The sequence below is a fragment of the Carassius gibelio genome, chromosome B6 (genome assembly GCF_023724105.1).
Source record: "Carassius gibelio isolate Cgi1373 ecotype wild population from Czech Republic chromosome B6, carGib1.2-hapl.c, whole genome shotgun sequence".
NCBI classification, from domain to species: domain Eukaryota; kingdom Metazoa; phylum Chordata; class Actinopteri; order Cypriniformes; family Cyprinidae; genus Carassius; species Carassius gibelio.
Window position 1 is genome coordinate 26,138,694 of NC_068401.1, and position 25,421 is coordinate 26,164,114.

General features: G+C 38.6%; 2 protein-coding genes across 4 annotated transcripts in view; one reads left to right on the forward strand and one right to left on the reverse strand.

The window, feature by feature from the left end:
- LOC127959601 (protein unc-50 homolog) overlaps window positions 1-25,421 on the forward strand; it is a 922,469-nt gene that overhangs the window by 252,712 nt on the left and 644,336 nt on the right. The window lies entirely within an intron of this gene.
- LOC127959591 (protocadherin-9) overlaps window positions 20,579-25,421 on the reverse strand; it is a 257,971-nt gene continuing 253,128 nt past the window's right edge. For all 3 annotated transcript variants that reach the window (XM_052558855.1, XM_052558856.1, XM_052558854.1), the window contains one exon: window positions 20,579-22,694. In XM_052558855.1, coding sequence (XP_052414815.1) covers window positions 22,318-22,694 — 377 coding nt within the window. In that variant the 3' untranslated portion in view covers window positions 20,579-22,317. The remainder of the gene's footprint in view (window positions 22,695-25,421) is intronic.

The window sequence follows — 25,421 nt, forward strand, 5'->3', positions numbered from 1 at the left end:
CAGAATTATTCAAATTCAGAGGGTGTTTCTGTGAAAATGGCCACCTTGACTTTCAATCGCTGTTGGGCTTCACCGGGGACAGATGAGGGCTAGAATTTGTTTAGAGGACATCTCGCAGCTCAATAAATGTGTTTCGCACAAAATGTTATTGTGAAATTTGACAGAATTCAGTGTATATTTTTGATGTTTGTGCTTTTCAATTTCCATCTTTTTTTTTCAGCGAAGTTATTTGCTTTTCAGTATAATAATTCAGTAGGTAATACAAGTCTTTACTCACACTTTCAATCAGTTTAACACCTTAATCCTTGCTGAATAAAAGTTTTGGTCCCACTTTACTACTATGCACTTGTATCAAAATATAAGTACAATGTATGTGTTCATAATGTATTGCAAAACACTTTTTTTCTGCGATTGAGGTGGGACATTGGTAAGGTTGGGGACAGGTTTGGTGGTATGGGTAGGTTTAAGGGAAGGTTAAGGTGAAAGGGATGGGTCAACAGCGTATTTCTAAATGTTATTACAGAAATTAATTACAGATGTAATTGCATGCATGATTTGTATTTATCTATTTATTCATTTTAGATAAAAGTACAATGTAAAAAACATGCATGTACACAATAAGTGCATTGTATTAAATTATTTAAATTTGGTTAAGTGCAGTTAAAGGCCACTTGATACAAAGTGGAATAAATAAAAATATTAAAAAAAAGAAAGAATGTGTTAATATTAATAATACTAACCCCAAACTGTGTACAGTATATTGTTACAAAATAGTTGTTTTTATTTATTTTTAACATTTTAACTTTTTATTTATCAAAGAATCCTGAAAAAAAAAAAAAATGGACTAATGATGCTGAAAATTCTGATTTGCATTACAGGAATAAATTGTATTTTTTAAGTATATTAAAATAAGTATGTAAAATTGCAATGATATTTGGCAATATTAAAGACTTTTTTTTTCTTGCCCTGCATTTTGATCAAATAAATTCAGCCTTGATAAGTATAAGAATAAGAATTAACTTGATTTTTGATTATTGATTACTGATCATTTCAAACCTCTCAACTATATTCTTAATAAAATGTTCAATGATGTCTTTTTTTTTTTTTTTTAATCATCTTGGTTTCCAAGCTGTCTGTCAATCTCTGGCTCCAGCACTATGGCTTATGGATCGATCAAGACATTCAATTAGGGCGTGATCAGTCCAGCCCTTCACTGTGTAAATGATGACACTGAAACACAAGAGATACGGCGCCATCTATCAATACTGTTTTAAACAGTTTTAAGAGACTCTTTCCTCTTTTTTTCTCTCTCAGCTCTTTTATCATCAGACATACAATTGACTGTTCACTCACTTTCCTCCTCTGTCTCGTGAAGATTGTGTGTAAAGAGCCACTGCCTGCAGGAAGAAGCCTGTTTGCATAGAGAAATGAAGCCAGTCTCATAAGAAAAATGCCAATGTAACACCTTCAATCAAGTCAAGTCAAGTCAAGTCTGCTTTATTGTCAATTCTTCCACATGTAAAGCAAATACATACAGAGAATTGAAATTCCGTTACTCTCTGACCCTTGGTGCATACAGATAACACTAACAGTAGAGCATAAAAACACAGATAAATGCACATTAAATATAAAATACAACTATACAAACGAGGGCATGTAATAAAATTAAAACGCACAGGGCACATGGCAGATTAAGTGCAAACCACTGAAGTAAACAAAATGATTTTAGTGCAAAAGAGCTTATTCAGACTGATTAAAGTGACAAAAAGTTCAGAGAGAAGTTCTTTATTTAACCTGACTGGAGAGGTAGTTGATTGAGGTAGTACACCAAAAGTGTCTGTTGCAGGCCACAGTTTGGTTGTGGGGGGGAAAGTGGAAGAAACTGATGATGTGGGAGCTGGGGGGGGGGGGGGGGGGGTTTATAGTTTTGTGTTGCCTGGGGCAAAAGAGGGGAGAGGGCAAGGTCGGGAGGGAGTTCAGCTTCCTGACAGCCTGATGAATGAAGCTGTCCTTCAGTCTGCTGGTCCTGGCCTGGAGACTCCACAGTCTCCTCCCTGATGGCAGCACACTGAAGAAACTGTGCGACGGGTGTGTGGGATCACCTGCAATGCAGAAGGCTTTACAGATGAGAGAGGTTCCATAAATGTCCTGGAGGGAGGGGAGAGAGACACCAAGGGTCTTCCAGAAGGATGCGTTGCAGGCACCATACCACACATTGATGCAGGATGCTCTTGATGGTGTCTCTGTAGTAGGTGCACATGATGGGGCCCGGGGCTCTGGCTCTTCTCAGTTTGCAGAGGAAGTAGAGATGCTGCTTTGCTTTCTTGGCAATTGCTGCAATGTTATTGGTCCAGGAGAGTTCCTCTGTGATGTGCACACCCAGGAACTTGGTGCTTCTCACTCCCTCCACAGTGGTCAGAAGAACATGTTGAGTGTACCCTATCCTGAAGTCAAGACCAATCTCCTTCATCCAAATTCAGTGTTGTTACCACGTGTTGGAAAGTGCCGCCATCTTGTGTCATCAATCAATATACTAGTATGCACTACTAAACATGTGATACCCCATATAAAATATAAACATGAATCTGAATTATGTAAAGCTCAATTTTTCAATTGTCCTGTGTTTTACTTTATTTAAGATATTTATATTATTTGTACATATTATACAAACCTGATTCCAAAAAAGTTGGGACACTGTACAAATTGTGAATAAAAACAGAATGCAATGATGTGGAATTTTAAATTTTCAATATTTTATTCAGAATACAACATAGATGACATATCAAATGTTTAAACTGAGAAAATGTATAATTTTAAGGGAAAAATAAGTTGATTTTAAATTTCATGGCATCAACATATTTAAAAAAAGTTGGGACAAGGCCATGTTTACCACTGTGTGGCATCCCCTCTTCTTTTTATAACAGTCTGCAAACGTCTGGGGACTGAGGAGACAAGTTGCTCAAGTTTAGTAATGGGAATGTTGTCCCATTTTTGTCTAATACAGGCTTCTAGTTGCTCAACTGTCTGGGGTCTTCTTTGTCGCATCTTCCTCTTTATGATGTGCCAAATGTTTTATGTGTGTGAAAGATCTGGACTGCAGGCTGGTCATTTCAGTGCCCGGATCCTTCTTCTACGCAGCCATGATGTTGTAATTGATGCAGATGTGGTCTGGGATTGTCATGTTGGAAAATGCAAGGTCTTCCCTGAAAGAGACGATGTCTGGATGGGAGCATATGTTGTTCTAGAACTTGGATATACCTTTCAGCATTGATATTGCCTTTCCAGATGTGTAAGCTGCCCATGCCACACGCACTTATGCAACCCCATACCATCAGAGATGCAGGCTTCAGAACTGAGCGCTGATAATAACTTGGGTTGTCCTTGTCCTCTTTTGTCCGGATGACATGGCGTCCTGGTTTTCCAAAAATAACTTCAAATTTTGATTCGTCTGACCACAGAACAGTTTTCCACTTTGCCACAGTCCATTTTAAATGAGCCTTGGCCCAGAGAAAATGCCTGCGCTTCTGGAACATGTTTAGATATGGCTTCTTTTTTGACCTATAGAGTTCTAGCTGGCGAATGGCACGGTGGATTGTGTTCACCGACAATGTTTTCTGGAAGTATTCCTGAGCCCATGTTGTGATTCCTTTACAGTGGCATTCCTGTATGTGATGCAGTGCTGTCTAAGGGCCCAAAGATCACAGGCATCCAGTATGGACCCTTACGCACATAGATTGTTCCAGATTCTCTGAATCTTTGGATGATACTGTATTATGCACTGTAGATGATGATAACTTCAAACTCTTTGCAATTTTTCTCTGAGAAACTCCTTTCTGATATTGCTCTGCTATTTTTCGCCGCAGCATTGGGGGAATTGGTGATCCTCTGCCCTTCTTGACTTCTGAGAGACACTGCCACTCTGAGGGGCTCTTTTTATACCCAATCATGTTGCCAGTTGACCTAATGAGTTGCAAATTGATCCTCCAGTTGTTCCTTATAAGTACATTTGTCTTATATATATATATATATATATATATATATATATATATATATATATATATATATATATATATATATATATATATATATATATATATATATATATATATATATATATATATAGTGACTGTACCATAGAAAAGGGATGTTCTTAGGCATATTCAGTGTGGACAACCCATCATTTTAATTGTCTATATTACAGTGGTGCAATTTGCTGCATACCGTTTCTTCATGATTGACTTCATATTCACATATCATGGTTCACTGCTCAAGAAAGATTTTGTGAAAGCAACTTTTTGTTTGCTGCTTGCTGGCAAATTTAACTAACTTTTAACAACACAGTTTGCCTTTCAAGAACTTCTGATGATTAGATGCACTTTTATTATTGAATAGTTAGATCAGGTTTCTTGGCAATTTTGTTAAAATATCATTAATAATAATGCTAATAATAATACGTGTGCTTGTGTGTGTGTGCCCGTGTGTGTGTGTGTGTGTGTGTGTGTGTTAAATTAAATTGCAAATCAACATTGGGTGAATTTTTATATTATGTGATGTTTTGTTGAAAAGTGAAAATAATATACTCTCTCTGCTAACTTTAATCATTTAAATGCAATTTTTCAGAATATGGGAACATATTGGTTAAATGTAAGTTGTTAGAATGTTTTTTTTTTGCACCTTATTTTACAAACATAATCAACAATTAGCAACTTCCCAGAAATAAATCTCACATCTAAATATATGTTTGATTACACTTTGGAAGTTTAAAATTGCATGAGGTTTTTATGAAAAGGCAGAATATTTGTAAAGAATAACATGTCTTTTCTCTTTTTTTAACACCTAACAATTTTCTAGCTATTATTTTGTATTATTTATAGTGTGATGTGTACTATACTAAATTATGTGTATGAGCTGTTTTTTTTTTCTTTTTTTGTCTCTTTTTTTTTCTTTCTTTTCTACATGCTGTCTTTATCAAGAACTGGCAATCAAACCAAGACATAAAACATCTCTTATCAAAGTGAAGCGTCTTTCATTCATGTGCCACAGCAAACGGGCTGCACTTTGATTTCATTTGATATACAAATCCACCTGTGCAATTGAATTCGTTACACAGAAGACCTTGTGCATGTCCTTTGTCTAAATCGGGTTTATCAGCATGATGCCATTAGTGTCTCTCCGTAATGTAAGATATTATAGCTTTCCTCTCTGATCCTCACATCAGTATGCATGACCGGCCTCTCGTCTTTCTAACACAGCCGGCAAGACTCAGCAGAATAAATTCAACTACTAATCAAGTGCAATTTATTTCACAAACTTCTGTTCTATATACCCACCTCAGGAGATTCTAAAGCCAGGTTTTTACATATTAGTCACTGGCCTCATAATAACCATCCTCACACTGCTTTCAGAAAGCGAATACATTAGTACTGAGCATGCAGAAGTGTTTTTCACGCAGTTTCTTCATTCTGCTGAGTTGCGTTTGTCACCGTTGATTATGTAATTATATGCGTGACTTTAAAAAGTGGGAAAACATTTCATGTTAAATTTAAAGCTTTCCTCTTTACCTCGTCATGGCATAGTTTAGCCAAAAAAAAAAAAAAAAAAGAAAAAGAAAAGGTATCATGCACTCAGCTGTTTTCCACTCTCATATTACTTTCTTTCTTTATTAAATACAAAAGAAAACATTCCAAAGAATGTTCTTGTAACACTTTTTCAAGCAATAGCCATGATTCAAGACTGAAGCTCTTAAGTTTTAAATAGGGTGCAAAGGCATCATGTGTCATACAAATAATTAAAGTTGCATAAAATTCCTTAAAACTGCATATATAGTCTTATAAATACAATTGCATGTAATGATCGAAATGTTATTTTGTTTTCCACAGAAGAAATAAATTCATTGGAATTAATTAGCATCAATAAGTACTGACAAATTACTATTATTATTATTAGTAGTAGTAAAGTATTAAAATATACAACAACAACCTTAATAATACTTATTATTATTTATTTATTTATTTTTATTTACAGTATGCATGTTTTCATGCAATATAAGAAATATTGTTATTTAAATATTATAAAAATAGCATTAAACACACACACACACACACACACACAGAGAGAGAGAGAGAGCGAGAGAGTGAGCAAATGCCTTGAGCAATTATAGAGGGAGAATAATTCTGATCCACTTCATTTCTCTAAAGGCATTCAAGTCATTCTTAAATCCATCTTTAAATTATCTCAAATGAGCAGAGTTTAGTCATTTCCATTAACGTTATTAAAAGAAGCTAGATTCATACTGAAAATAAGCCGATTCATTAAAGCGACTGGAACATCATTTCAATGCTAATGATTAATATGAAGACACAGAGGGACGCTGGGTAAACAATAAGGCTGCCTGATTATGCATTGTCATCTTAGGTAGCAGTGTTGTTTGCTGTCTAGACAGTGACAGAATATGAATATAAAGACACTGGCAATTAAACACTGAGGATACAGAACAACCCACTTTCAATATTGTATTACAAAGTTGACGTAATCTTCCATCGCAGCTGAGGATAAAGACATGTGAAATGAATCAGTCGTCTACAGCCCCATGAGAGAAGACTGGTACTCTCATCAGAAGCCATGTCCCCAGCCCATTAAAAAACCATGATTTTAAATTCAGAAATTAATTGTAGATAAATAAAGTTTAAAGTACAGTACATACAGTGTATCAGTATGGAACAATAATTCACATATCAGACTCTTTCTGTACATGCAGTTAATTGATAAATAATAGTATGTATTATTTCATTATTATATAAAATATATAATAAATTATTATTTTATTTTAAAACTTTGAATTATTATTATTATTATTTATTTATTTATTTATTTATTTATTTATTTATTTATTTATTTATTTATATATATATATTGTCACAGCCACACCTTCTACACTCCCGGAATCGGACACTTACGCCACACCCACTCGTCCCCAATCACCCGAATTCTGAACTCCTGTGCATCATCACCAGAACCACATATAAAGCCATCAGTCACCATCACTCATCGTCTGGTCTTGCACCGATCTCCTCACTTGCCTGAACGCCATTATTAAACCTACCTGAACTCTTGAACCCTCTTCATCCTCGTCAGTCTTCCTGTCCCCATGGTCTTCATCTGAGCACCATCTGGATCACCGTTCACCATAAGGGAAGTTGTGTTGTCACCGTTCTATCCACGTGTCAAGATTCACCTGTGTCTGAAACCTCTGATTCACATTAAACTACCTTATCACTGAATCCTCTGTGTCCTCGTCTGTGTCTGACAGAAGACCAGACCGCATGCAGAGCTCTTCGGACACGGGCGAGGACCGCACCGCGGATCCCTTCACGCAACTGGTTCACGCTGTACGGTCCTCACTGATGCAACAAACTCCCCCTTCTTCACCGGCTGTCAACAACTCAAACACCGCTACAACTCCGGTCACTTCTTCAGTTGCCCCTGCGAGTCCCATGGCCAAACCAGCGACATACAGCGGCACGGCGGAGGATTGCAGCGGGTTCCTGCTACAGTGTTCCCTCTATATGGAATCCAACTCTCATTTATTCACCTCCGAACGCAGTCGAGTAGCCTTCATCATCATCCTACTCTCAGGTAAGGCCCTCCAATGGGCTGAATCTCTCTGGGACTCGAACTCACCTGCCCTTGGATCCGTCACTAACTTCTGTTCCCAGTTAAAATCCGTCTTTGGCCATCAAACTTCTGCATTGTCTGTCCATGACCAATTATTTACCATTCACCAACAGAGAGATGAATCTGTGAGTGATTATGCCATACGCTTCCGTACTCTTGCTTACATAAGCAGCTGGAATGAAACTGCCTTAATTACAGCATATCGCCACGGATTGAATGACAAGATACAACGTTTGATAGTTGTGTACGAAGACTCACTAGGACTAGAGAATCTCATTCAGAAATCCATTCGAGTTGCCCAGAGACTCACTGCCTGTCATCCGCTCACTCCCGCTGTACTTCCTCCGCCCGCTATACCATCTGTCGCTCCTCCAGCACCTGAACCCATGCAAGTGGACTCTCACCATCTGTCCGCATCGGAACGTCAGCGGAGGATCAACGCCGGGCTATGTCTCTATTGTGGGGGAGATGGACACCTCTTACCATCCTGTCCAGTTCGACCTCCACGCCCAGCGGTGAGTACCATCCATATACCTCCTCAAACTGCTCATCTAACTAAGACCTGGGTTACTCTAAGACACCTTTGCTCTTCTGTTTTAGTACAAGCCCTCATCGACTCCGGTTCGGCGGGGAACTTCATCAACCGGCAAACCTTAACTCGTCTCAACGCCAAACATCACCGAAGCCCTGTCGAACTCAAAGTAACCACCATACAGGGAAAGCCGCTGGGCAAGGGTCGTGTCCACTATTTCTCCCCCACAATCATCCTCCGCGTGGGACTCCTGCACGAAGAAGACATCACGTTCATGGTGCTGGAGGAATCCACCGCAGACATCATCCTGGGACGCCCCTGGCTTAACCTCCACCAACCTCACATCCATTGGCCCACTGGCGAGATCCTGAAATGGGGAATGTCCTGCCATCATACCTGCATCACTCCTCCAGCTAAAATCCCCAAGGTCAGTCCTCCCTTAAGGAAGTCTTCCCTACCGGTCCAGTCCACATCAGTGGAGAGCCCCGACACGAAGATGGATCATATCATCCCTCCTGAATATCGGGCGTTCCAGGATGTGTTCAGTAAGCGGTTGGCAATGAAGCTACCACCTCATAGGCCATGGGACTGCGCCATTGACCTCCTGCCTGGAGCAACCCTTCCTAAAGGACGAATCTATCCCCTGTCCATCCCGGAGCAGAAGGCCATGGAGGAGTATATACAGGAAGCCCTCGCTCAGGAGTTCATCCGACCATCTACTTCCCCTGCCACTTCCAGCTTCTTCTTCATGGCCAAGAAGGACGGAGGCTTGAGGCTGTGCATCGATTATCGCCACCTCAATTCACAAACCGTCAAATTCAGTTATCCTCTTCCCCTGGTCCCAGCGGCGTTGGAACAACTACGCGGAGCCAGGATCTTCACGAAACTGGACTTGAGGAGCGCCTACAACCTAATCCGCATCCGGAAGGGGGACGAATGGAAGACCGCTTTCATCACTTCTTCCGGGCACTATGAATACCGGGTCATGCCGTATGGGTTATCCAACAGTCCATCCGTCTTCCAAAACTACATGAATGAAGTCTTCAGAGATTACCTTAACAAGTTCGTAATTGTCTACATCGACGACATCCTCATCTACTCCACATCCAAGCAAGAACATATCCATCATGTCATCCTCGTACTCCGAAAACTCCGGGAACACCACCTTTACCTCAAATCCGAAAAATGTGAGTTCCATACGCCCTCAGTCCAGTTCTTAGGTTACATCATCGACCCATGTGGCGTGAAGATGGACCAGGGGAAGGTGGACGTCATCACACACTGGCCTCAACCCGGCTCCATAAAAGAACTTCAATGCTTCCTGGGCTTTGCCAACTTTTATCGAAGATTCATCAAGGACTACAGTTTACTCAGCTCCCCTCTAACTTCTCTCCTCCGGAACCGGCCCAAGTCTCTGTCCTGGAACCCCGAGGCCACTGAAGCTTTCCACCTGCTCAAACAAGCCTTCAAGACCGCTCCAATCCTCATCCACCCTGATCCCAGCCACCAGTTCATCGTGGAAGTGGACGCCTCATCCACCGGGGTCGGAGCAGTTCTCTCCCAGCGGCAGGGGAATCCACCACGACTCCATCCATGTGCCTTCTTCTCGAAGAAGCTATCCCCGGCGGAGCAGAATTATGACATCGGTAACCGTGAACTACTGGCCATTAAGCTGGCTCTGGAAGAATGGCGTCACTGGCTGGAGGGAGCCCAGTTCCCTTTCGAGGTGGTGACCGACCACCGGAACCTGGAATACCTCCGTGAAGCCAAAAGACTGAATCATCGCCAAGCTAGATGGGCCTTGTTCTTCACGAGATTCAACTTCAAGGTCACCTATCGCCCTGGCTCCCAGAACAATAGAGCCGACGCCCTCTCCCGTCTTCATCAAGCACATCCCGAACCCGAATCTCCAGAACCAATCCTCCCTCCAGCCATGATAGTTAGTCCTATCCAGTGGAGTATTGATCATCTGATTGCACAGGAAAACCTTCAACACCCTGCTCCGCCGGGAGGTCCAGAAGGGAAACTCTTCGTCCCCCCTCAACATCGGATTACCCTCCTGGACTTAGCTCACACCTCTCCGGGCTCTGGACACCCAGGCAGAAGGCGGACCCTCTCGCTCCTACAACAGCGTTACTGGTGGCCATCGATGGCTCTGGATACGGTCCGCTACCTCAAAGGATGCTCCGTCTGCGCCATAGCAGACACCCCTAGAAGACTCCCGGAAGGTAAACTGGTGCCTCTGCCCATTCCTGAACGTCCATGGACCCATATCGGCATTGATTTCATGACTGACCTCCCTCTCTCTCAAGGCTACACCTGTGTACTGGTAGTGGTCGACAGGTTTTCAAAATCATGTAAACTCATCCCTCTCAAAGGACTCCCCACTGCGTTCGAAGCGGCAGAGGCACTATTCCACAACGTCTTCCGTCACTTTGGCATCCCAGAAGATATCGTCTCCGACAGAGGCCCCCAATTCATCTCTAGAGTCTGGTCAGCTTTCTTCCGTCTTCTAGGGGTGTCCGTCAGTCTCTCCTCGGGATACCATCCTCAGACCAACGGCCAGACGGAGCGTAAGATTCAGGAGCTGGGGAGGTTCCTGAGGATTTACTGCCACCGTAACCAGGACTGTTGGAGCCAGTACCTACCCTGGGCCGAATACGCTCAGAACTCCCTCCAGCAATCTACCACCGGGCTCACCCCCTTCCAATGTGTCCTTGGATACCAACCTCCGCTCTTCCCATGGTCAGGTGAGCCCTCGCAGGTCCCAGCGGTAGATCACTGGTTCCGACAGAGCGAGAGGGTCTGGGACTCGGCTCACGTGCATCTCCAGCGGGCAGTGCGGAGGCATAAGGACCCCAAAGGACGCTCGTCGAGGACCCACGCCGCAATACCAACCTGGATAACAAGTCTGGCTCTCGACGAGGGACATCCGCCTCCGACTGCCCTGCCGTAAGCTGAGTCCCCGATACATCGGACCATTCACTATTGAACGGCAACTGAACGAAGTGACCTATAGACTCCAACTCCCTGCACAGTACCGTATCTCACCTTCATTCCATGTCTCACTCCTCAAACCCTTCACTGAACCTTTGTCTCCTCCATCCACAGAACCTGGTGATAATGCCGTACCTCCTCCTCCTTCCATCGAAGACGACAACGATATCTTGCGGGTGAGAGCTATCCTCGACTCTCGATGACGGGGTCCTCAACTGGAGTACCTTGTGGACTGGGAAAACTACGGCCCGGAGGAGCGTTGCTGGGTTAATCGTAACGACATCCTGGACCCCAGCCTTCTCACTGACTTTCATCAAGACCATCCAGACCGCCCCGCTCCCCGTGGCCGAGGTAGACCCCGTCGTCGCACAAGATCCCAGCCGTCAGGAGGGGGTACTGTCACAGCCACACCTTCTACACTCCCGGAATCGGACACTTACGCCACACCCACTCGTCCCCAATCACCCGAATTCTGAACTCCTGTGCATCATCACCAGAACCACATATAAAGCCATCAGTCACCATCACTCATCGTCTGGTCTTGCACCGATCTCCTCACTTGCCTGAACGCCATTATTAAACCTACCTGAACTCTTGAACCCTCTTCATCCTCGTCAGTCTTCCTGTCCCCATCGTCTTCATCTGAGCACCATCTGGATCACCGTTCACCATAAGGGAAGTTGTGTTGTCACCGTTCTATCCACATGTCAAGATTCACCTGTGTCTGAAACCTCTGATTAACATTAAACTACCTTATCACTGAATCCTCTGTGTCCTCGTCTGTGTCTGACATATATATATATATATAAATATATTATTTATTTATTTTTGTCTTTATGGTTACACAATAAACAGGCATCAAATACCAAAAAATAAATAAATAAATAATGATGATAATAATAATAACAATAATAATAATAATAATAATAATACATTATCAAAAACATAAAAAATCAACACAGATCCTAAGATTAAATTCTAACTGCTTAACATGTTTAGACCAATATTTTCTAATTCAATCTTGTGTCATTATTTGTCAGTGACCCTTGAACTAGCATCTGGTCAGTGGGAAGTTTAAAACAAGCTTATTAATATTCAGATATAATATTTCGCAGTGTTTACCTTTCACAATATTCCTTCTACAGCACTTTTTGTTTTCATGTATTCTAGGAGACACATTCCCTCGATTCAAACATTTCACAGTTTCCCTGCGGTCAGCTAATTAATGACCATCATCTGTCCTGCTGCCTTCAAAGAAGCTGTGCTTTAATAAATCAATCACCCAATCAATTGGCACATAGGAATAATTGTATGTCCCTGTCTAATTATTAGCACAGGAAGGTGTTAAAGGCTCTTTATTTCGCAGCGCTCCTTTAGTGTCTTGTCTAGGGGGATTTTAATGGAAATCTCTTATCTCCAGAAAGTCTTTCAGGTGTTCAAAAGGCTTCCTGTTAAATAATATAATCCCTAAAGCTTCGACAATTACCACTAATTCCATTTTAATTCAGTGGAAAGGTGAAGTGACAGGGAACATTTTATAGCTTTGGAGCTGAAAATGTAATTTTGATTTCAATTACTCTTCAGAGAGTTAAGGCTGAATCTCCAAAAGACAGTGAAGGTACTGGACTGGAATCAACAGTTCATCTATCCATCCATAATAAATCTACTTGACATAATTGCTAAAAAACAACAACAACAACAACAACAATAAAACGCACACAGTTGGCTTTATTCTTTTTAGTTCTATAAACATCTTTTAAAACTGTATTACTGATGGCCTTATGTTGAATATTCATCATGCTTACACAACCTTCGCCGACTACTTTTTGAGTAATGTGTAGATGCTTTGCGACATCTAAAAATGAAAGATAGACCTCTGTTCTGCTGTGGGGTTGATTTGCTCTTTATTTGTCACTTTTCCATCTGTGAAAACAGACAGAGATAGGAAAAAAAGAACAAGCTAACAGAAAGAGAGAGGGTAAATGTCTGGTGGCAATTTGAAGATGTTTGAGGCCGTTATTGACCCCGTTGATCAGTCGACCTCCAGAGATCAGACTTGTCCCAGCTGCCTCCGTCTGCCTGGTAATGGAAGTCTCTGCGTCCTAAAACAAGTTCCTTCCCACTAACTTCCTCACATAAATGCCTTGAAGTGTGTGAATTCAATGAAATGAATCTGTGATAGTGTCTGAGTGGCATTTGTGTCTAAACAGTACTCTGAATGCACCCAAAAATGCCGTTTTTAGCTTGGCAGCTCACAAGGTTTTCAGACACAGCGAAATAAAGTTTGCTTTTGGAGGCACAAATTTGCTCAAAATCTAATTCAGCCTGAAAACGGAGCTGACACTTTGCACTAGATTTTGGTTGTAGTACATTTGGATTACAGCTCGCTGTGGACCTTCAGAGATGGTGTGAAAAAGAGAGAAGAAGTGAAAAAGAACTAATGAGAGCAGCCATTTTAGCAAGAGAGTCACTTTAGCGTGTATTTGCACTCAGCTCACAGGCTTTGCTGGATGAACTGGAGCTGCTCGAGAAAATCAAACACGCTCCCCAGTGGAAACAGAAAGAGGAGTGTGTGTAATGCTTTACTCTGTTCTCAGATCCATCCTTTTTTCACAAATTGGTGTTACATGTTTTGAGTGTGTATTTGTTAGTGAAAGGGAAAGCGAGAGAGAGAGAGAGAGAGAGAGAGAGAGAGAGACTGGAAACAGGTGAAAGCACCACGGCCTTGAATTACGTTGTAATGCTAAAAATAGCAACAGGAATTAAAGGACTTGTTTTGTTAGGAATCAACTTTGTATTGATCTTTTGAGATAAAAGAGTTTTGTGTGGTACAAAAACATACTGCAACTTTCAAAACTTTCACTTCAGTACCAAGAGAGTATTTACTTAAATACATACATACACACATACATACATAATGGTTGATTAAAATATGTTGCAAGAATAAGAGAGTGTGTGGTACCCTGAATAACTAAACAAAAAGTTTTTTTGTATTTTTTTGCAAGGATGCATTAAATTGACTAAAAGTGACATTAAAGACATTTATAATGTTAATGTTTGGAATTAAATGCTGTACTTTGTAACTTATTTTTAACAAAGAATCCAGATATTTTTTTTTTTTGAATCTCCACAAAAAGACTGGAATAATTTTTCACAATATTACTGTTTACCCCCCCATCCCCCCCCCCCCCACACACACACACAGTTATCACATTTTGTTATAATTTCCTGTACCAAATAAATAAGTAATGTATGCCTTGTTATTCTATGGATTTTAACAGCTAAGTTGTCTTGAGCTTTCTGAATGTTAAGTAGATCTTATTTCTCTCACAAACTTACTTTCTCTGCCTTTGTCTCACACACACACACACACTTTCCAAACAACACAACGTGATGCAAAAGCTCTTGCTAATGATGGTTCCTCTCAGCTCTGGTTGTGCATGTTGCCTGATGGACTCAGTGTGTTCTAAAAAGCAGGAAACACTGCAGGTGATTTTACCCTGTGCTGTTAATTACCTCCCTTGACAAGCTCGGCATGTAGCCGCTGTTTAGCCTTTGTCTTCTCACACACTCATGCATAAAACACTAAACGAGAGACTTTTCAGCTCAGACAGAATAAAGAATATGATTTGACATCTCTGAGAATTAACTGAAATATCCTCACTATGTGCATGGACATTATTTCAAACTTTTCTTTATAATCTTGGCTGAAAATGAAGGATATGTCCATGTCCATGGATATGCATTCTTACAGTTTTTTTTTTTTTTTTACTACTTGCACAAAATTTCTGAAACCTGACACTCAAACACCAGAACCACATGCCAAATCGGCAAAACCATAGACTAATTATCGGCCTTTCACTCAGTTTTCCATTTCATAAAAAACTTTTTGCGAAACAACACACAATTCTCTATGTAACTGTTTATGGCAAACATATTATGACAAAGGTGTTTGCACATTTTTGCTTTTGAGATGTATTTGTGATATTTTGAATGCAGTGCTTCATTTTGCAAGAGATGTGAGGAATTTAACATTTTGTGTGTGCAATTTTTGGATTTGTGTGTAAAGTTTTGAAAATGTGTGAAAAAAAAAAAAAAAAAAAAAAAGTAAATTAACTGTATTGCCAATCAGGTGTCAAGGTCAATGACTTAATATTACATTAACATTTATTCATTTACTATATATATATATATATATATATATATATATATATATATATATATATATATATATATATAATTTTTATTATATATATTTGCTTGCATGCTGGATTAAAGATGCAAGTCAATATGCTGTTGCTTTAGATTGTGATGACTGTCTAATAGCATATCTCAGCAACAAATTTAATATCCGTCTCAAGATAAATTAATTAATTATTACACATATTTTCTAGCTGGGGGTCTAGTGGTCCTATGAACACATTTTTTTCATGCTAGTCTGAATCTGGTTATCAGATCTGTAAACATGCACATCCCAGAAGGCCATTTGAGCAGAAATCCACCGTTCAGGCTACGCTACATACTGTGTTAATTAGTCCCATTAGTTACACTCAGATTTGAATTGGTGCACTGGTGTAGATTACATATTAAGGTTAAGGATTTTCTTTATGCCTACCATAAGGCTGGATAATCATTTAATTAAACTTGTAAAGGAATAAATGGCCTTAAGTGGGAAACAGGTAAATAGGCAATTAAGAATGTGTGAATGAGAGTGAATATGTCTATGCCCTTGTACACAAACAACACAAAAGCTCCTGGAAAGCATGAATCTAGATCACAGACGAGGAACGTGAACTTAGACTGTAAACCACTGAGAAACAAATGCATGTCATTGACACAAATCATTGACTCTTTTAGAGTAGAAACATCTGTGAGCTCTAATCTACACTTCAGCAAAGTGCAACCCCCTGATTATCTTAATTTATCAATGCATTTATTTGTTGTATATCACTTAACATCGATGTCTCAAAGAGCGGTGCACTTAAAAACACACACATCAAGGAAAGGCCAAATTGATCAATTCATTATTAAGTGCTGTTAGCTGCTCTACCAAGAGCCTGCGGGGTCTTTGAGAGAATTTGATTCAGACAGTAGAAGTAGAATCAATGACATCTAGATCTTTACCCTCTTGAAATTTTGCCATTTGCAGAACTAATAAGAAGTGAACGTCTACTGAAGTTATGATATCATATTAACTTCGGCCAGATGCAAGTACAGGCAAGAGCTTTGTCTGGCATTATAAGGCGTTATAAACAAACTGATTTTAACTAACTTGCATGATTTTCTTCAAACCCATGAAAGCAGCTGGCCTGAAAGTGAAGAAGATGCATTTTGAGAATGTTTTCTCTTCTTAAATACTTAGATGAATCTCCTCAATGTTTATTCAGAATGTCTAGTTACATTTGGCTGAGTAAAACTAACTTTAAAAGAAAAAATGGCTTTCTAGGTCCTTATGATCTCTTGCTCTTAGTTTCTCTAGTAAAATGATCAGGCACAACATATTTGTCACAAATCTTTGGCTGTTGGAGCTGAACTTTTGGGATTTCACTATTCCACTGTTGCATCATCTTTTTCTGCTGCTTGTTGTTTGACTCAAAATGCAAGAAATCCATATAGTCACTCTGCTCCAGCCCTAAAAGTACAGAGTGATCAAATCCCCTGCTTTAATTTCCCCAGAATCTCTAGTGCCAAATGCACAGAATAACACACACACACACACACACACACATACATGCAGTAAAATAGTTCACCCAAAAATGTTAATTCTGTCATTATTTACTCACTCTTATGTCATTCCAATCCTGCGTGCCTTATTTTCTTCTAAAAAAAAATATCTTAGAAACTTTTCAGATTACTAAAAGTAAATGAGGACTATGGCTGTCAAACTCCGAAATGATAACAAAGCAAAATCAAAGTTTTATAAAAGAAATAAATTCCAAGTCTTTTGAAGTTATGTTTGTATGTTTAACATATTTATGTAGTACGGCCTGCTTACTCATGCTTCCATGTTTTATGTAATTAATGATGCTTGAAAGTTTCAGTCCCAATTTATTATAAGTGCATGGAAAAGTGCAATAGCACATTTTTCACACTTTCTCCTTTTGTGTTCTGTGGATGCAGAGAAGTTATATGAAGTTATATGAAATAGAAAATAATGTTAAGCAGGGTGGCTTGACCCTGTGTTTCATGTGCAATATATAAATTAACTCAATCAACTTCAATCAACAATATTACTTGTATGTATTTAATCAAAAAATATATATATATATAGTAAGTCACTTTGGATAAAAGTTTCTGCTAAATAATTAAATGTAAATGTAATATATTCTAACATCGTTAATGTTTTTGTTGTCACTGTAATTAATGCTTTGTTACTAAGCATTAAGCCCTAAATAAATAAATACCTGACCGTACACCTTTGAAGGGTAGTGTACATGCCAGTGGAAGAAGAAGAAAAAAACACTTTGGTTTGTTCCTGCAAAAAACTATTGTATGTATAACTTCAGAATACTACAGAATACAGAATATATATATATATATATATATATATATATATATATATATTGTAAACCCTGGTCACAATATTGTTCCAGTCTATGGGAAAAAGCAGCATGAACATTCTGTGTAAATCCAGTGGAAGTAAATCAGTCATATGGGGTTTGTAACCGCATGAGGGATTTCAAAACGACAGATTTTTCATTTTCCGCTGAACTACTCCTCTGTATCGCATCTTCGGACACGGCACGAATCCACACAAGCCAAGGACCACATCTCTCGTTCTGGTTCCACACAAAGACCTGTACCTGCTCATTATTTTCTGCCCTATTGATATTACATCCAATTTCAAGACAGAATTGTTCCATTTCTCTGCCTCGTCCAATGAGCACTCAGGAAAATTCAGCAACTTTCAGACTTTCTTCGACCAAATCTCAGTTGGGCCACTCGTCTGCCACTCACTGGCCCAGTGGAGGCCTGGTGCGCATCGGAAATTGTTCTCACAAAGCCACGTGAAAAGGAAATGGGAATGTTTCATTCACTTCTTGTGGTGTGACACTAATTTGCTTCCCCTTGCACTTCCAAGGCAATTAGCTTTGAAGCTTTTCAGAAGCTATTCTAGCCCAAGTCGATAGCTAGCGTGGAGAATACGAATTTAAGCAGGTCCACTGGGGGAGGCTAGATAAACATATCAACAGAAGGAGGAGAAACCAGAGAGAGAGAGAGAGAAAGTGGAGGGGGGGGGAGCAAAAGAAATATAATTACTCCAACTGCTCGCCTGTATGCTTGGCCTTCATTACTGGGCATCAGTTTCATGCTAAATTCACTTCCTTGCAATTTGCCTCGGAGCCAAAGCACAAGCACCAGACAGTGTAAACAAAAACTCTATTGACGGCTTGGGCAAAACGCCACCGCCGACAAATACATGGTGAACGAGTGAACGAGGAGAGAAAGCTAAACGAGAGCTCCACAATGTGTTCAGCCCACACCAACTTGTGATCTGTCTTCTGAATAGCAGTCACTGGAAACCAAGGTCACAAAGTGTTGACAGTATTTTGTTTGTAATGACCAGAACCACATGGAATCTGTGCATGGAGAAAAACCCACAGATTTACACCTTCATATTTCATATCACATATGTAATATCGCTCCCATGGACAGTTTCTTTAAAAAATTGGTAACACTTTACTCTAAGGTTCAGGTCTTTAGCTATAGTTATTGCATTAGATGGAACAATGCTAAACAAAGGACCAGTTCTCTCTATTAACTGGAATGCTTATTACTTGCGGTTTATTAATACTTATAAACCACATATTAATGCCTTATTCTGCATGACCATATTCTAGATCCTTTAATCTTAACCTAAACTGAACTATTGTATGCTAACTGTTAATATGCAGCAAATTAGGAGGTCACTGAGGCAAAAGTCTAAGTTAACAGTTACTTAAAGGTGCTGTAGGGAACTTTTGTAAAAAAAAATATTTTTTTACATATTTATTAAACCTGTCTTTATGTCCTGACAGTAGAATATGAGACAGATAATCTGTGAAAAGAATCAAGCTCCTCTGGCTCCTCCCAGTGGTCCTATTGCCATTTGCAGAAAGTCATGCGCTCCCGGTAAAAAACAACCAATCAGAGCTGTGGTCCATAACTTTGTGTTTAAAATGTAGAAAAATGAACATAATAAGCGAGTACATCATGAATCAATTTTCCAAACCGTGTTTTTAGCTTGTCCTGAATCACTAGGGTACACCTATAATAAGTGTTTATATTTGGACTATTTTAGATTGCTTCAGGGGTACCGCGGCGGAGTAACCCAGTACCTTTGTGATTCTTCATAGACATAAACAGAGAGAAGTAGTTCCGGCTACGATGTTCTTCCGCAAGACGCAAGCAGTTCTGTTTATTAACCGCTAGAGCATCAAAAGTTACCAACTGCAGCTTTAATGTTGAGAAGCTGACCTTAAAATAAAATGACTGAATTGACTAATTATAACAAAAAATCTTAATCCAGTAAAAAAAATAGAAAAAAAAATAAAAAAAAAAATAACAGTGAACGATGATATATTTTCCGAATTACCATCAGTATAGGTGAATAAATATTGTAAAAAAATAAATAATAATAATTGTAATTGCAATTGTAATTCCCTGAGACCTAATGCATCCACTAATGTTAACAAATTGGGACTTATTGTAAAGCATTAACAAATACTGTACATTATCTAAACTGATTAAAGCATGTATATACCAGTAAGAGTCTCATACTATCAGCACATTCAACCATATTGTAATGCATTTCCACAGAGTCTGAGCCTGCTAAAGTATTTGTGCTTTAGTATTTTTAAGAAGCTGTGTAGCAATGTACTAAGATACATAAAGATAACATTATGCAATAATTGTTATGAAAATGACCAGATGTACTAAATATATCTTCTTAACGTCAGTGGGGTAATACAGGCTCAAAGTGTGCAATGTACTTTGCAACTAGATAACACAATCACATGTAGTTAATGTGACTTAAAAAAAAAGAGACAAAAAAAAAAGAGACTGTAGGAAGGAAAAATTGATACGTGCTTAAGTTTCTTTTTTTTCAGATGTGAAAAATAAATAAATAAATAAACCTTGCTAAAGAATATACTCAAAAGTTAAAGAATTCAGTATGAACAAAAACATTAAAAATGATCATCTAAAGCTTTATATATTCTGACAGCACGTTACATGTTTTTTTTACACTCTGAAAGATCAACCAGCGATCAATGATATTGCTTGATGACCATAAATACATGGTAGATGAAGCTATTGTTAAATATTGCTATAAAAATAAATGAAGTGTTTGAAGAAGAGGCAGTCCGGTGAGGAACAAAACAAGGCACAAACATGCACGAATTTAAAACATTTATTGCAGTAGCGGTATACCTGTAGAGCAGTAACAAGGAGTAACTGTTTAAATATCTATGATGGCAAACGACCCCACAACCAACAAACATACTGCAGAAAGCAACTCACTCCATCTTGTCTCTTTTCGTATAGTGTTTTTTTTTTTTTTTTTTTGTACTTCAAATATTGTGATTCAACATAAAAGGTGCTATACAAAATGAGTGACCTCACTGCGTTACAAATCAATAATCGAATGAAAAAGAAGTCATTTAAAAGCTAGTTCGTCTTGTTAAGCATGCAGTTTCATTGTCTGAACTGGCAGACATGCCATGTGACAAGAAGGGAAAAAGAACGGCCGGAACATTTAAAAGAAAAAAACAAAAATCAAACCAAAATCTCAGTCCTCGAACTATGCACACGCTATTTAGATCGCATTCTGTTCATAGTTTTTCAGTCTCCAGTTTGGACAGTGTATTTTTCATTTATTCATTTTGTTTTTTTTCCCTGGAGCATATTGGCGCCTGACAAACATTTACTGTGTTTGGCATTCAGAGACGAGGGGCTGCTGCGCCCTTTCTCGTAAAACCTGTAGATTGGTACGATGTGTAGCATACTGTATGTCATGAATCCACAAACATGAAAACTACACGCACTTCTCTTGTGTGGGCATACACGATATATTATGAAAGAAAAAAGGACTTTGTTTTCAAAGATTGCAAATACTACTCTCAATTAAAGCACAAGCTCGATTAAACGTACAAGAATGACATTTGAAATTAGATGTTCAGAATTTACAAATATATTGCTGTTGAATTGTAACATCCTTCTTCTTTTTTTTAGGAAAAGACATCAAGCTTTCCATTTTAGTAAGTAGAAATTGATCATTTACATCAATAATACAAAATAGCTTTGAAAAAAAAAATACGTTTGACAGGTTCATCGACTCAAAAATGGGGCAATTGTGCAATGTCATGACTGACTGACATTATCATTCGGGATTAATTCGTTAAATCTGTGTGTTTGTGTGTGTTTGCGCTTTACAGATCCAGACTGTGGTCTTCTGTTCCAGAAGACAATGACATTAATGACAAAAGGCCGATAAAAACAATGCGTCCTGTACGATGAATGATAAAAGACAGCTGTCATGTTCAATGATCTATTCCATGAGATTATTACAAGTACATAAAATCGGTTAGTATTAAGCCCTATTTACAAACACTTCAACGATGACAGACTAAACGATTTCCACTAACAGTGTTATTAGCACAACGCCTTCTCGGTTTGTAAATTCCATTTTCTTGGATGGTGTATATTAATATAGTCTCAAAACAACCACATCACAATATTTGTATATATTGGTCAGCTGTTACCTTTTTTTTTTTTTTTTTTTTTTTATAACTGTGATACATAGAGCACAGCCCTGTTTTGTTCATCTTGAATGTTTGTTTGCAGTCTTTGTTCAAGATGAAGTATACAATGATTCCTTTTAATGTGAATTTGCAGGGAGTTTAAGGGCAGCTATGGATATGCACAAGAAGATCTCCGCAGACGGGCCGTCGGCGGGTCGGGTTCGCATAGTATACTGTCCTGCATAAGCGATAAAGTCTAAGGTCTACTCCATACACGTAACTATCACACCGCATTAGCATCGATCTAAGAAAAATAGGGGGGAAAAAAGAGGAATGGACTAAAGCTCTCAAAAGTTGCTGGGATGATCCGGACACAAAAAAAAAAAAACACTCTTAAAGCTGCTGTTCTTTAGGACTGTTGGGGCCGGATGCGGGCTGGTAGGATTTCAGGCTGGCCAATGGGATGTCGGCCATGGGACCACAGCCGCCACTACCAAAATGTCCGTCCGAGCTCCCGAAGGTCTTCCTGTCCCCAAACTGCTCCTGGCTCCCACGCTCACTCTTCCAGCTGCGGGTCAGGGTGTGGCCGTTCAGCAGTCTCTCTTTAGCCCACTCCTTTTGGTTGTTGAAAGAGGTAACGGGGGACTTGGGCGAGGGGTACGAGCTCAGACTCGGTGGCATCCAACAGTTGTCGGAGTGGCCCAACACCAGACACTCTTGAGTGCACATCTCTGTGGCCTCCACTAAGCCTCTTGGCCCTAGAGGTCCATCTGGGGACACAAAGAGAACAGAATTACTTAGAATTGTCTGTCAAGTTTATAACTTTCAAAGTATAGACCTGTGACACATACTGAACAAATATATGTCAAAATATACAAAATATAGATATGGATAGATGTATTATATCACCAACACAAGCTTTCCAGGAAAAAAAAAAGAATAATAATTTAATTTAATTTAATTTATAACCTTATTATTGTTATTATTTACCCAGAATAAAGTCTGTAATATGCCAATAAATATTGAATAATATAGTTTTAACTTCACATTGAAATCAGTGCCAAAGCAAATTGAAGTCATTCAGTGTGAGACTGCAGATTTATTTATTTATTTATTTTAAGAATGAATGCAATTTGTACAACACTTACAACACTTTTACATTTTACATCACCCTCTTCCAAACCAGCCCAAAACAGACTGCATTAGAGGAAAATAGTTAGAAATTAATACAACCATTACAAATAAATACTACAATAATTAAGAATCCAATAAAGCAAACAATATATAATACAATAAAATGTTACTCTGAAACATATATTTACTGTCATTGAGAACACTCCCATTGAGCTTGCAATTGCAAACTCTCAGTTGTATACCATTCATATATTTGACTTTAAAAAAAGCACTGGGAAAAAACACTGACATTGCACCCACATCAGAACACAGGGTGCATTGTGGGAATCCATGTGGTATCATCAGCTCAACTGCATTGTCAAACATGATCAAGAAGATAATGAAGATAATCCTCAAAGAGTCATTTAGTATTTACACCAAGCCCATCTGTGTGTATATTTAATCCTTCTTGGACAGAACAAACATAAAATAATAACTATTATAGTCCCACCAATGTTATATGAAAAGAAACAGCAGCTTCAATAAAGCTTCATTAAAGTTTTATGCAACATTGGATCCTATTTATATCATGTTCTTGCAAACAAATGCCTCATGCTGAGAGACAACAGTAAAAAAAAAAAAAGCATTTTGAAAGCATTTGCACAATATGTATTGTACATGGGTGTAGATTTGAATACTGACATCAGAAGTAGTGTGCCAAATATTGCTGTTATTCTAGCCCAGTAAATGATGCAATGATGATGATGATGATGATGATGGTGAAGATGATGATGATGATTATTATTATTATTATTATTATTATTATTATTATTATTATTATTATTATTGTTGTTGATAATAATATTATTTATTACTAATATCATTAATTAATGGTATTGCCAGTCATTAAATTAACCACCATTAATTTTATATAACAATATCAACAACAACAACAACAACAACAACAACAACAATATCAACAGCAATAATGATAGATGATAATGATGATGATTATGAAGATACCACTACTACTAATAATAATAATAATAATAATCATCATAATAATGATAGTTGCATAAGATTAATTCACTGAATTAAAATAAAATAAAATAAAATAAAATGAACAACTGCTAATTGTCAATTATTGACAAAATGTGCTCTTATAAGTATTGTAAAATATTATAAAGTATTGTTTGGTCCTCTCCAAATGACTGAACGTAAGCTGATAACTTTTTTTATTTTTTTTTCAGGTTGAAAAGATCAGTGTTAAAAGCAAAAATTATGTTTTTATTTATTTATTTATTTTAGCATTTGACTAGACTGTGTCTTGCACTGTTATCCCAGACAACTGGATGCACTGTTCTCAGTCCAGCTTAAAAGCTCCGCGCTCCCCACCAGCTGCTGAGTGATAAAAATTGGGCCTAAAGTTGATTTGAAAGCAGCTTGAACTGCTAAATATAAAGTGGTGTGAGATTAACTCAAGCACCTCATTTCTACACAGAAGAGCTCTGGTTCAGCAACACACTGAATATCCTTTCATTTCCTTATGTCACTCACATCTGTCACACCAACAATCAAACAACAACAAAAAAAAAAAGCTTCCTGAATACAAACCAACATTAAACACGTCGTTACGACCTGCATTCAGGCAAAACACTTCCATAATGCTGTAATATTATACGGTTCTGTTGAAAACACACTTTCATTTTAACACCACTCTGCAAATCCCGGACACAAGGTATCTATTATTCATACGCTCTGTGTAATACAATACTGTTTGGAGTGCTAGGGTTTCAATTCTGCCTCTAATTTTCACTGTAACTTCTAACATTTCTAACATTTCCTACAATGAACAAAGGGCTTTGAAAAATGCGTCGTAGAGTGAGATCAGAGATTGATGATTTGTGTTTGCGAGAAACGTATAAAGTGTTATGAAAGACGGCCACATGCCGTAGCTGGACGGAGCCGATGAATAAATAAACAGGGAAAAGATGAGTGTCTTATGAGGAAAAGCCAAAGCGCCATGTCTCTACATAATTGGTGTGATAAGGCATAAGTGACTGCCAGAGTTACCACAGGAAATGGAAGAATCGCAGAATCAAGGGATATTCATGGCATCACTTTAAAATACATTGAGACAAAGGACTGATGACAAAAAGCATATATCAACATAATCAGAACACAGTGAGATGCAACACAAAACAAGAAGACATGCCAACATTCTCAATGATTGTTGCTCTTGTCAGTTCATGGATCAAGGATCAATCAAACTTGGATTCTCTTGAGCAGGGATTGCAATCTAAAGGAAATTAGTTGTGTATTTAAATTGCATTTGGTACATCTGTCAGAAACGCCCATTTTAAACATATTGCAATGTGTAATGA